Source organism: Artemia sp. Qi Xiang Cuo, chromosome 9 (genome assembly GCF_049724085.1).
Source record: "Artemia sp. Qi Xiang Cuo chromosome 9, ASM4972408v1, whole genome shotgun sequence".
NCBI lineage: Eukaryota > Metazoa > Arthropoda > Branchiopoda > Anostraca > Artemiidae > Artemia > Artemia sp. Qi Xiang Cuo.
In genome coordinates, this window is record NC_142802.1 from 68167476 (window position 1) to 68181357 (window position 13882).

At 33.8% G+C, this 13882-nt stretch overlaps 1 protein-coding gene across 1 annotated transcript in view; it reads left to right on the top strand.

Moving 5' to 3' along the window:
• The window catches only part of LOC148948968 (zinc finger CCCH domain-containing protein 11A-like), a 51716-nt gene that overhangs the window by 14147 nt on the left and 23687 nt on the right, over positions 1-13882 (top strand). Inside the window, exon 3 of the mRNA XM_089094149.1 lies at positions 7572-7686. Coding sequence (XP_088950275.1) covers positions 7572-7686 — 115 coding nt within the window. The remainder of the gene's footprint in view (positions 1-7571; positions 7687-13882) is intronic.

The window sequence follows — 13882 nt, forward strand, 5'->3', positions numbered from 1 at the left end:
TGTATTTTACAAATTAAGGTAATGTCCCTGTTATGGTGTGATGTGTTTTCAGAGAGGCACCAATTTACAAAAACGTAGGGGTGGGGGGGTGTATTTTTCAGAATATAAGTGGGACACTTTTGCTTTTTATTCAATGAAAATATCAAAGAAAAGGCATTTTTAGTTGAAAATAGAAAATAAAAGTATATTTGAAAATTTAAGGGGAACAAATTCCCCTCCCTTGTTTGGCGCCACTGCCTTTTCTCTGACACTTACGAATATGGTATCTATCACCAGAGCATTCGTATTTCTTAGTAAAATACCACAGTTGTTGTGCTTTTTTGAGGGTGCTTGTAGATGGTTCACTGATTTCAAATCTAGCAGAAATTTGAGTTCATATGTTTTTCTGTTGTTTATTTCTAGAGCTGGCTAAAAATAGCGAATTGAATGCCCCAGAGAAAAAAAATGTTAGGGGTAAGTGTCCAGAAGAATCAGGCATCACTGAGGGATAGAATACTTCAGTGTGCGTCGGTTTTACCTTTACTTGTACCGACCGATTTTGGCTAGTTCGAGATTTATTTACGTTTAAGGGCTTACTGAAGGCATCATGAGTCTTTCCAATCACAAAATTATTGTTTAAAAAAGCGCGCAGTAGAAATTTTTGGCTATCCAGAATATCTCTTTTGTATCTTCTAAAATTAAGGAAAAAAATTCATAGTTGTTATAATTCAAACTTGTTTCTGGAATTATAAACGTATTGATTATAAAAAAGTAATTATAAACTTCGGTGTTAAATTCCGAATATTATGAAAAAATTAATATAATTAGGTATGACAAGCAAAATTAATCAAAATGTTAGCCATAAAAAGGCAGTTATTGTAAAGTAAGTCGAATCGATCAAAAATTTGATATTCATATATTTCTCCTTTGTTTATATTTAAAACCAGCTGGAAGTGCAAGGCCGTATCCAGAGGGGGGTTAGGGGGGTTTGAACCCCTCCCGAAATGTTTTTTGACTCGTAACAAAAATGGATATAAACAAATTTTGTATGCGTTTTTTAAGGTTTTTTGTGTACCCCCCCCCCCGGAAAATATCTTTGAGTAAAACCCCCTCCGAAAAAAAAATCCTGGGTACGGCCCTGTGGAAATGTAACAAAAAACGAAATATTAACACTATCCAGCTGTATGCAAGTTAAAAAGATTTAGGCATCTCCGTTTAATGTATACCGTTTCCACCGCTACATAAAGACTGATCTTGGCTAGTTTAGGAGTTAATTAGCTTTAAAGGCTCACTGAAGGCAGTTCGGGTCTTACCGCATGAAGGTATTTTGGGCCTTACCATTGCAAAACTAATAAAAGGGTACAGCAGAAGTGTCTCGGTTAGTTTGGAAGTTATTTAGCTTTACTAATTACTAGAAAAGTGTACAGCGGCAGTGTCTTGGCTAGTTTAGGAGTTATTTAGCTTTAAAGGATCGCTGTAGGCTGTTCGAGTCTTACCACATGAAAGTGATTTTGGGCCTTGCCATCACGAAACTAATGAGTAGAGAAGTGTACAGCAACAGTGTCTTTTTACTTTAGAAGTTAATTTGCTTTAGAAGCTCACTGAAGGCAGTTTGGGTCTTATCACATGAAGGTGTTTTGTGCCTTACCATCACAAAACTAATGAGCAGAGAAGTGCAGAGCAGAAGTGTCTTGACTACTTTAGGAGTTATTTAGTTTTAAAGGCTCACTGAAGACAGTTTTGGTCTTAACAGATGAAGGTGTTTCGTGCTTTACCACTACGTAACTAATGAGGAGAAAAGCGCACAGCAGAAGTGTCTTGGCTAGTTTAGGAGTTATTTAGCTTTAAAGGCTCATTGAAGGCAGTCTGGGTCTTAACACATGAAGGTATTTTGGATCTTACCATCACGAAACTAATGAGTGAAAAACCGTGGAGCAGAAATGTTTCACAATCCAGAATTTTCTTCATTGTTCAAAACTATGAAAGTAAGTTTCATAGCCATTATACAAACAACAACAGGTAAAGCAATGAGGTATCAACCTAAGGCAGTGTAATTTTTCATCCTTAAATAAATATTTTGGCTCTCTATCCAAAGGCTGTCCTCAGCAAACCATATATAAAAATATAAAATAAGACCTACAATAAAATACGCGATCATTAAAACTAAAATTAAAATTTAAACGTAAAATTATTTGCATTAATCACAAACCCTTTTGTAGAATAAAGGAAATTGTAAATATAAACCTGGATATAAATTATAAGGAATATTGAATATTTAATAGAACTAGATAAAAAAAAATCCTAATATTGGCCCTAAAAAGGCAATTACTTTAAAAGTAAGTCAAGACAAACGAAAATATAGACAATGTTATATTTGTATGTTGTACATGTACAGTAAATTTTTTTTAGCAAAACAGAGGTTTAAATAACGTCAGAGGTTAGGAAGATTGCTGCTTGACACAGTGAAGAATTAGTTGCAGATGTTACACCTACTAACCCCAGAAACTACAAGAGAAGCGAAGACAAGTGACGTCACACGGAAAGAAACAATTCAATCATATAAAAATTGAAAAAAAGCATATTGAATTATATACGGGGAGTAAAGAGGGAGAGCAATAGTGAAAAGTGGCATACCATGAGGGATTCATAAATAAGCTGTGTTTACATTAGGGAACACGTAATTTGGTTGTTATTCGCCTAGTGGTCCGTAATCGTATCAGCTAGCACGTGACGAGATAAAAATTAGTTGTTATCTCTTATGGATTACGCCGGGGGAAGTTGTGGTTAGTGGGATAAAGGGTGCTCGAACGTATTGTAAGTGTATTTTAGGTTGATTACTGTAATTCCTAGATCCTGGCAGTCTAACTAAGTTGGGTTTTTTTTTCTGTCAGTTTCAAGCTGATCAAAATTGTCCCTAAATTTGCCAGCTAAAATTCTCAATAAATAATTGTTTTAAAATTCCTTTTTTGACACCAATGGAAAAATACGACTTTTTTTTTCTTCGTCGGATGAACGTTCAAGCAAAATTCGCTATAGCTTATTTTCGGTAAAAGGTGACACAATTGAATTGACTTAATTTATAACCCGTTGTAGACACAATAACGAGCGAAGTATGAGAAAAGAAGAAAAAGGAAAGAGTAAAACAGAAAATGACAAATAAAACAAAATTAAAATTCATAAGCACAATAGTTACAAAAAAAACGTGATACATTTACTGTTTTAAAGGGGAACACCATGGGTGTCCATTGATTCCTTTTTTTATAAGCTTCAAAGCATCTGCCGATGTCAGCATTAGACTCAATAATGCTGATGAACACCACACTTCCTTTCCATCATAAACAACAGGTCGAACAATGAGGTTTTTTTTTGTCAGACAGTGGACCTCAAATGAATATATCGGCCCTATATCCAAGGGCCGTCCTCAGCAAAACGCAAATGAATATACAAAAGAAAACTTGCATTAAAATGTGGTCTTCAAAACTTTTTTTTTTATTAAAACAGTTCCAGAATCCTAACTTCAGCGAAGTTCAACCATACCAGGACTGATAGATAAAATGAGGTGAAACGAGGCAATTCTTTCCAAGTGAAATAAGAATATTAAGACTACGCTTTCAATGCTATTTTAGCCATTTTGGCAGCTAACCTCAAAGGTCTTTTAGTAACAAGTTCACTGGTATTGACAATTGGTTGTGTAATATAATTTGTTAAATCGTTTTTAATTAACTTTGTGTATAAAGCATTTAGCAAATACTCCCCCAAATCCCTATTTAAAGAAATATTATAACTTATTTTGAGTTTAATTTCAATTGCTTCACGACCAACCTATTTTAGACCTAAGTCATTGCTAACGAGGGAGGATTTTTCAAAAAGTATTGTATGGCTAGGGTTATCACAAACATTTCTGCTTAAAGCAGAATCAAAAGATTTATTAACACTATTAAAATTGAAAGCTGTGTTTATTCCATCTTTATGTTGTTGTAGGTTTTTTTATAATTTTTGGTTGGTTCTACCAACACAGTAATTGCTGCAGTCACATGGTATTTGATAAACTCCTCTTTGGCGAATAACTGGGGTTTATCTTTACCAGAGTTTAGAAAATTCATGATTTTAAAATTATTAGCGAGTACTACACACATATTATTTTGTGTGAAACTTGTTTTAAATTCGTAGTAATTTTTGGGATATATGGAAGCATTTGAGGACTTAGCAGTAATCTCACACGGAAAAGATCCTTGATTTGACGAGAGTGTATTTTTAGTCTACGGACCTTTATGTAGAACCGTTTCCAAAAGCAATGCCTCTGATAAAGTTTTGTTCTGCTGTGATGTGAGATTCAGAGCAAATGTTTAGGGCAGGATCGACGTGAGAAGTTGCAACAGCCCTTTTACCTTGTGGGGGGTGATTTGATTTAAAATGAAGATGTCTACTTTTTTGTGGTGGTTTTCTGTAAATAGTAAAATCTAGTTTATCAATACTACGAATAATTAACACATCTAGAAACAGTATTTTATTGGTATTTTTAATTTTCAGAGTAAACTTTAAATTTCTGTCATATGTATTAAGGTAATCTAAAGAATCCCTTAGTTCATTTTCCCCATTATTCTAAAGTGATATTATGTCATTCATGTAACATCCCTAATAGATATGTCTAAAAAAGAATAAAGCCCATTTCCAAGGTGTTCTACATTGATATTCGTCAGCAAACAGACGCCTTGTTTGCTGATAAAAATAATTACGGAATTGAAAATACATTGAATACTTAACAAAAAGTTTAACTAAAATCATTAAAACCTCGCAATCTATATCTTTGCTGAGGATATTGTTTTGCTGAGGACGGCCCTCAAATATAGGGTCGAAATATTCATTGGGGGCTTGAGTTCCAGTGTCTTACAAAATAAAAAATTCCAGCATTACCTGCTTGGTTCAGCATGGTCTATAGCAGTGATTTCCAACCGATTTTTGGCCATGCCCCACTTAGGCATTTCTAAAATCCTCATCCCCCCTCGTGATATTTAAATCTTTTTATTAAAAAAATTTCGTGTATTCACCAAAAGGAAGCTCATGGGCCGTTAACTTGTTTTTTTTTGTGTCGCCCTCTATGCATATATTATACTAATGAAAAATATAGTCTGAATAGAATAACTTTCATACTAGGTATAATGTCATTTGAATGTGACGTCACTCACATGGAAAATGTTTTTGTTTTCTAAATTAAGGCTCTAAGGTATAGTCAGCCGAAGGGCGCACGCCCTGTCCATGACCCACCAAAATATTGCCATGCCTCACATTTGGGGAATCTGCCCCACACTAGAAATCACGGGTCTAGAGTTATAAAATATTTGTCTATTTACCGTATTTAGGGCAGAGCTGTTCTCAGATATTTGTTGGATTGTTAGCAACGACTACATTTCAAACTTCAGGATTTCAAGACCTCCCCTAATTCCAAGATCCCGACTATTTTTGTTGTATGTTGAACTATTTTACTACTTTCTGTATCTTCATCAATTTTCTTTTTATACGAATTTGAAATTAGCGGTGAATAAGCTGCGCCAGTGGTAAATTCAGCCAGTGTTTGGTAAGATTTCAGATGCTATATTTAATGGATTAAATAAATATTTACTGAAATGGTGATCTCATCACTGGCATCTAATTCTTGGTTTGTTTACTTGGTTATCAGAAATTCTGATAACTTGGTTATCAGTAAATCTTGGTTTGTTTACTTTGATTTTTTTAATTGGTTATCAGTTGTTTTTTTTTTTTTTGCTTTTTGTAGTTGTCCTATCGTCATTCCATATTTTTCCATAGAGAACAAGATTCAGATTGAATCACGCGGTATATCAGTTTTCTTTTAAGGAAGAGTTAAGAGCCAAACATTCTCCACGGGGAGAAGCAGGAAAAAAACAACATATTTTTACCAAATTCGTCTCTCTTTTTGCACCAAATTTCAAGAATTTTTAAAACTTGAGAAGGTCCTGGCCTCCTCATTTCCATGTACTGTCCTTCCAACGAGAGGACAAACACAAGATATGTTTTCCCACGAGGAAGCTCTAAATGAAAAACTTGTTCGTATGCCCGAACATCCACATTTGTATGTTTTGCCGTGTTCCTCTCTAAAATGTCCCTATGGAAAGTTCTGAAGTTGTTCTTAGAGGAAATTTTCCCCATATCCCCACCTCTGCGTGTTTATATGGAGGGATAATTAAGTTTATCAAACTACGGGGCTATGGTATTGGGTATCAGCTCTATCTTCTACTGGAGGGTTTAATTAGTCATTGTTGACTGAGAGCTGTCTTAGGTTGTTCCACCTCAATGAAATATCAAGTGACTGTTGAAGGGCCTTAAAGAAGTATTCTTCGGCAAATCACGTTTCAGATTCTTTGTAAATGATTTGGACAACCTTCTTGCGAGTGAAGCTCATCATTTGCTGAAGATGTAATCAGGATTGCCGCTCCACTGAAGGTCAACCGTGTATTTTATAGACAAAAAGAACCTTCATACCTTTGAAAGCACGAAATAAAAAAAAACAACATTTTTTTGTGTTTTATTTGGCGCAAGATGCATATTATCGTTCGTCACACCGATAAAAGCTCGCCTTTTCGATATGTCTGTGAATTAATAGGGACAGGGTGTAACTACAACCCCTCTTCTCCTTCCCCCGATCTTGTAATATTGAGAATCTGCATTAATATAGAAAAGAAAACAATAATAATTTGGAAGAGAACTGACAGTTTTGGTGCTTTAAGACGAAATTGGCTTTTACTTTTTAAATAGTCTTTTAAAGTTATTTTGAGAGAAAGTATAGCTTAACTTTTATTGGTTAATTTTAAACTTCTCTGCTGTAAAGCCGTACAAGTCTTTAAGACCAAGCTGGGGATTTTTTCCAATTTGAACAACCTCTCCTCTTTACACCAGAACATTTAAAGCTCTACAACTCTAGGTAAGACATCAATAGATACAAACTAAACATATTTTAACATAGCGGAAAAGTAAGGTTTTTAGAATTTTTTCAGGGGAAAGCGATCATTCAAATTTAGTTGCGAAGTTTTGTTTATGAGCGAAAGTATGTACAAACTGCTTAATAGTTAATGTGAAGCGGTGCATAGTGAACCTGTTTCTTCTTCTTCTTCTTCTTTGAATTGCTATGGAGACGTTTTGCAATGAAAAACAAATCCTAGGGTCAACCTGTTTTACTTATCTAAGTAAAAACTTCTGGTGTATTTCTCCTCTGTCGAAAGGTTAGTGTCTAGAACTTTTTAGGTAAAATGTCTCGACGGGTTGCGCAAGGGCAGATATCTTAAAAACCAGTTAGAACAAATAAAATAATTTTTTTCTACATATGTATTGAGTTATTTTTCAAGTAGCTTGAAGGTACTTTCAGTTCTAAAGAAAATCTATGGAAACTATTTCTATAATTCATTTGAATAAGGTCACAAGTGGTACAATATTTTCTGGTGAACTTTCAATGCTATATTAAATTATTTTATTGCAAATGAATAGAATTGGCAGGCCTATTTAATACACTGTCATGTATAATAATATTTGAAAGACCAGGAGTTTTTCTATTTATTGTAGTAATTTCTGAATATTTTTAGAAGCCAAATTTACATGTTAAATGTTTTTGGGAAAGTCAGCCATCTGGGTGCACACGACCAGCATGCATCTACATTCATGTTAAAGCAAAGACACCAAACAAGACAAAACAGGAATGTAAGTTGAAAAGTTTAAGCAACTAGATGGTAGTCTACTTTATATTTCCGGTTTCACTTCTAGAAAAGTTGTTTGTTTACTATTAGACTAATTATATTTATTGATTGCAAAAGCGACGTAAGTATATCAAAATCAGGCTCACAAAAGAAAAAGTAAAAATTAATCCAGTACAAAAAGAATAACTAAAATTAGATAGTTTAATTCCTAGTTTAATTTTAGTTTATTTGTGAAATAAGAAAAACTCTTACACGATTTGTTTCATTTTACCAATTGTCAATTCTGAATTTTTGAATATTTAGAAAAATAGAGTATGTGTGTAGATTATAAGGGGGTCTTATATTTTACCCCTGTATTTTTAACATCCTGTAATAAAACATGAGCTTTTTATTGCACTTTTCTATTGCTAGAACTAAACCCAGTGTTGCTACAACCGGTTATATATTATAGAATTATGGAATTTTTCAATGTAGTGGCAGTCATTTCGGTGATTTACTTCCATATAGAGGGTGCAGTTACTGTCTGTATCTCAGAACAAGTATACGGGTGGCATAGCCGTAGAAATACTCAATTTTAGAGTGAGGTGACCTTTAATTTCTGAATTTCTAATGTGTTGGCAATTACCTAGGTAATTTTGGTAATTTTCTTCCATGCAGTCGGTTGTATTCAGCCTTTCAGGGCTTGTAGTCCTATACAAAGTCATTGGAGACAAAGGAAACTTCAAAACAGAGTCATTGAAACCTGACAATTCTATTTAATGGCTCTGGACAAATAAAGCACTGGGGTAACCAATGCAAACGACCAGTCAGTCAGTCTCACTTGTTGAATGTTTCACATTCAAGTAGCAAGTTTTTTTCAAATCTAGGGCGAGCCATGGCTCAATTCAAACTGGTGAGCAGAGTCAAACTGGCCCAGGCATGTCTATGTGGCAGGTTAGGTCAGGAAAACAGAAATATTTGAATGGTTTTCTTTATCTCGGAACGGTTTCGAGTTTGACTCGGCTATAGGAACATTAAATTACGACAAATAATTAAATTAAGGCCAATTATTATTGTTGGTGGATTGCACATACTCTCGGTTCATACTGTTTTTTTTTTTATGCAAAACGGTTCAGAGGTGCATGTGCTGCAAAAACGCAAAACCGGTCACACCAGACCGGTCCGCACATCCATAATGATAATAATGTTTTCTATCATGTATGATTGATCAAGAGATTTTTTTATCATATATGATGGCTTATATCTTACAGCTAAAGTTAATTTATCAGTAATAAATTTTAAACTATACTCTTACCTTCACCTTTTTTGACGGAAAAGTTGTCATCTTTCAATGCTTGTGTCCACCCATCATAACGTAGGAACGGACGTCAGATGACGGATAAATTTTGATAGATCTCTCAAAATGGCCATTTTTGTGGGAAAACGCAGCAATATGAGCTAAGGAAAGGTAGGACGGCTCGATTCTGCCTCTTTTGAATTTTGCCTCTTTTGACGCAAATCTGAAAAACAGCTCACAATGTCGAATTTACGAACGTTATTGTGATTGTCTATATAAAGCTTTTAATTGCTAAAGCAAATTTCTTAATCATCAGAAGGAAAAATTTTAACTCAGTCAATATTTAAGTTCATAAAATTTGTATAATTATCCTTAATTCATACACACCCCCAAGTTACCCTAGGCCAATTGTTCTGGGCATATATCCTTCTCTATCCGAATCTGTACAGAGTCCCTCTTCTTACTCCCTCCCATAAATTATTTATTTCTTTTAAATACTTTATTTTTAGCTCTTACCAACCTATTCAAGGACATCCTGTCCTTCTTTTCCTGTGAATATATGTGTGAAACTACTGCTATATTTCTATTTCTTCCTTATAATATTTCTGTTATTTCAAAGGACACTACTTTAATAGTTGGAAGCGGGGCAGCTTTGTAAAACTTTTAATTTTAAACAATGTTTAGGCAACGTGGAACAAGTTGGCTTACAAAAATCTTTCTTTCTGAATGTTGTTCCGGAACTCCTCAGGCTTTGCAGAAGAACATGTATCATGACTTCTTAAATATTCAGGGCTTCCACTATCCCCGAATTTTCGGGGATTTCCCCGAAAATATATGTATCTCCCCCCCAAAAAAATCTTGTTCCCCGAATCCCCGAAAATCACCCAACCACGGTGCCACCCCTAGCGACTGTCCCTAGCAAACATTACTTTATATACCATAATTTTTCACTACTCTCTTCTCCGTTAATTTTTGTCTCCGGTGCTGCTTTGCATAAAAACCAGACCGGTACAATTTAAGTATAGACGGTTCTTCATTTGTTCACAAAAGTATCATTTTCCTGCATTTAAATTAAACCATTTCGAATCCAGTATTCCAAATACTATAAGATTCTTGCATTTACACCATTCGTTGGCAAGACAATCTTGACAAAATTAGCCAAGAATTATATTTGAAGTTGTTTAACGGAACGCTCAGTATGATTTTGGGCTTTGAAATTGAACTTATAAAGAAGGAGAATTGTTTTGAAAGCCAAATCATAAGTTTAAATTTGGCTTTCTTTTGTTATTTTTGGTTTGGGACATACTGTATTAATGTTTAATACTTAATGATTGAACGCATAATATATTGAAAGAATTTATCTTTTTCCAGGAATTCTTACCATTTAAATTTTTGTTTCATTCGGTGTATAAAATTCAAGTTCTTTTCTTTTTTTTATCTGAGAATTTTAATTGTCATACGACCATTTATCCTCAAACGTGTTCACTCAGCACTCCCCTCACGGTTTTTATTTTGGTCCCTTAACCAGTGTAAAATTTTCAGTGAGTGTAATATTTTCAACTGCAGTTTTAGGATCTTTTTACGGTTTTGAAAAGCTGTTAATTAGGCGAAAAAATTTTACGGAAAATATATTCTGCTCAAATTTGGGAAAGCCTAATAAATTTGTTTAAATATCTAGGCATATCCTCACAACTTCTAATGCTTGAAAAATTAGTAACCCTGTATGAAGGCTAATTCTGAGATAGAAACAAAAGAATTTAAAGAAATTATGGTATAAATTATTTCTTCTTAAAAAAATCCCTAAATCCATTCTTCTTACCATAAAAAATGCACCACCCCCTCCCCCTCCTAATGAGAAAAAAATTTGCTATAGACTATGTACAAGGTCGGGGAATAGGGGATTTAAACGGAAGTGACCCCAAAAATATTATTCATAAGAAAATTTACATTACAGCTTAAAGTAAAAATTTGGTTATTAGGCTCATATTGTTTCGTGTCAAGTTTTACATTATTTTCGGACTTATTTATCATGAACTGTTCGTTAATAATGCCAAATAATATTAGTGCGAAGAAAAAGAATAAGTAACTTTTATATGATTTGTAGCTGCAGCTATTATGTCCAGGCATTAGAAGGGCTGATATAAAAATGAGACTGCAATAAGTACTATATTTGGAACATGGATGGCCGCAGGGTTGGTGGGAGGGTTGGGGGTTAATCGGTGACTATATAGTAATTATGAGTAGAAAGGCCCCTATTGACACGAGACGACACCCCTGCTGCCATCTACAATTTAGTTTAATGCTGACAGAACACCAAATAAGGGCATGGAATCCCCAGGGAGAACACGTGGTTATTCAAAGTGTGTCAATGACCTAAATTTCCAAAGGTCGATTTATTTGATGTTGTTGTTGTTTTGGTCAAGTGCATGCTCGTGGCGAATTTCAAGACCTAACGGAATTAGGAAACAGTTAGATCACGTGTTTTCTTTCTCAGCCAATCAGTGAGTCGGATACATATCCTTTCTCAGCCAATCAGAGGCTTGCTTACATATGATTTTCCCCGTTACATAACAATTCACGCTTGAGATTTCGTATATAACGGGCATGCATTGTAATTAAATTATCAGAAAGTATTGTGACACAGTTGATGACACAAGAATGGATATTTTTGATGAGCTTGAAGCATTGACAGCCACAATTTAAAATGTAAGTTCTGTTTTAGTACATTTTTATTTTCAAAATAAAATTATTATCCTTGGTCACCCTCCAGTATATCTAAGTCCCCTCCCCCAAACATCACTATGCACTCTTTATACTCACTAGAAAACATAAAATATGTTTTTTTTACCGTCAAAACCTAACCCCTCCCCCCACTGTTTTTACAATGATAATTCTCGCAAATAGAAATAATTCTCTATAATTCTCTTTCTCGATAAATTTAGACTTTTCTGTATTGTAATCTTTTCTCTAACTGAGACATCCGTCGCTGTTGTTATTAACCCGCTCTGGTTTGACATAAGGCTCTCCAGCGCGAGATTATAATTAGCTCTGACCCTTTTTAAAGAACTTCCTGTTCGTTACCGTTAGCAGTTTAGTCAAAGATTTCTCAGATTCAAAAGAATGTCTAGTAGATTTTGCGGAATTTTTGCTTTTTGTTTTACTGAAATGAAATAAATGCTTTTCTAGACAAAATTATGGTTAGTGGGGATGGGGGTACTAATTTTCCTTCTGTAAAAAAGGGGGAATTATCCCTTATTTGAACTTTTATTTAGCCCCATTCATATACGGAATAATTTCTGTTAGTTTTAAATTTTAATGTCGCTCCTTACTTTCAGTTAGAAAAAACTTGTTTTTATTTATTGGATAACTGAAAAAGAACCACCGCTTAGATCAATGCTTCGATGTTTGGCTAAATAAGTAAAGACTAAATATTTACATTTTCAACGTTTAGTATTAAGGAGATTTTCTTCAAACTGCTTAGAAACAAACTAGGCCGACTTTTATAGGCTGAATTTTGAACGGCTAATAAGCCGTAATTCATCTGCATATGCAATATAAGATACATTAGTTTGTTCCTTAAAACACAATGAAAAATTAAATAAAAATTTTTGGAATTATGTTTTTTTTTTTTTCCAAACTGAGATTTAATTTTTTTTTTTATACTTAAGGGTCTTCCTGTTCGTTAACGTTAGCAGTTTAGTCAAAGGTTTCTCAGATTCAAAAGGATGCCTAGTATATTTCGCGAAATTTTTAATTTTTGTTTTAATGAAATGTAATGAATCCTTTTCTAGACAAACTGCTGGTTAGTGGGGAGGGTAGTGCTAGTCGTCTTTCTGTAAAAAAGTGGGGAATTATCTCTTATTTTCATTTTTATTTAGCTCCCATTCATAAAAGGTATAATCCTTTTTCGTTTAAAGTTTTAATGGTACGCCTGACATTACGTTAGAAAAAACTTATTTTTATTTATTGAAAAACTGAATAAGAAACACAGCTTAAATCAATGCTTCAATGTTTTGTTAATAAGTAAAGAATAAATATTTAGATTTTCAACGTTTAGTATTAAGGAGATTTTCTTCAAACAGCTTAGAAACAAACTAGGCCGACTTTTATAGGCTAAATTTTGAACGGCTAATAAGCCGTAATTCATCTGCATATGCAATATAAGATACATTAGTTCGTTCCTTAAAACACAATGAAAAATTAAATAAAAATTTTTGGCATTAGGTTTTTTTCCAAACTGAGATTTAATTTTTTTATTTCATACTTAAGGGATTAGGAAGGGTGTCTGTGCAATAGGGAGAGCTATAAACCTCCTGGTTTAGACCATAGAAATTAGAATCAGGCTTTTACTATGCTTCACAGAGCTGTCAGTTCTGAAATGGCATCAAAAATGCTACATTTGATACCATAATGAACTAAAAGGTGGCTTTATGATGGTGAATTAAACAATTTGAGGTGAAGACCTTTAATAAGGAGCAACTCGGTCAAATACTAACTAAAACTCTTAGAAAACGAACTTTAACTAATGGGTAAATATATGCGTTGCGTTGTTCGCGAATTTTTACTTTTTGCTTTACTGAAATGAGATAAATGCTTTTCTAGACAAAATTATGGTTAGTGGAGGGATGGGGGTACTAATTTTTCTTCTGTAAAAAAGGGGGAATTATCTCTTATTTGAACTTTTATTTAGCCCCCTTCATATACGGAATAATTTCTGTTAGTTTTAAATTTTAATGTTACGCCTGACATTCCGTCAGAAAAAACTTATTTTTATTTATTGAAAAACTGAAAAAGAACGAACGTTTAGATTAATGCTTCAATGTTTTTCTAAATAAGTAGACTAAATAGTTAGATTTTCAACGTTTAGTATTGAGGAGATTTTCTTCTAACTGATTAGAAAAACACTTGGCCAACTTTTGAAAGC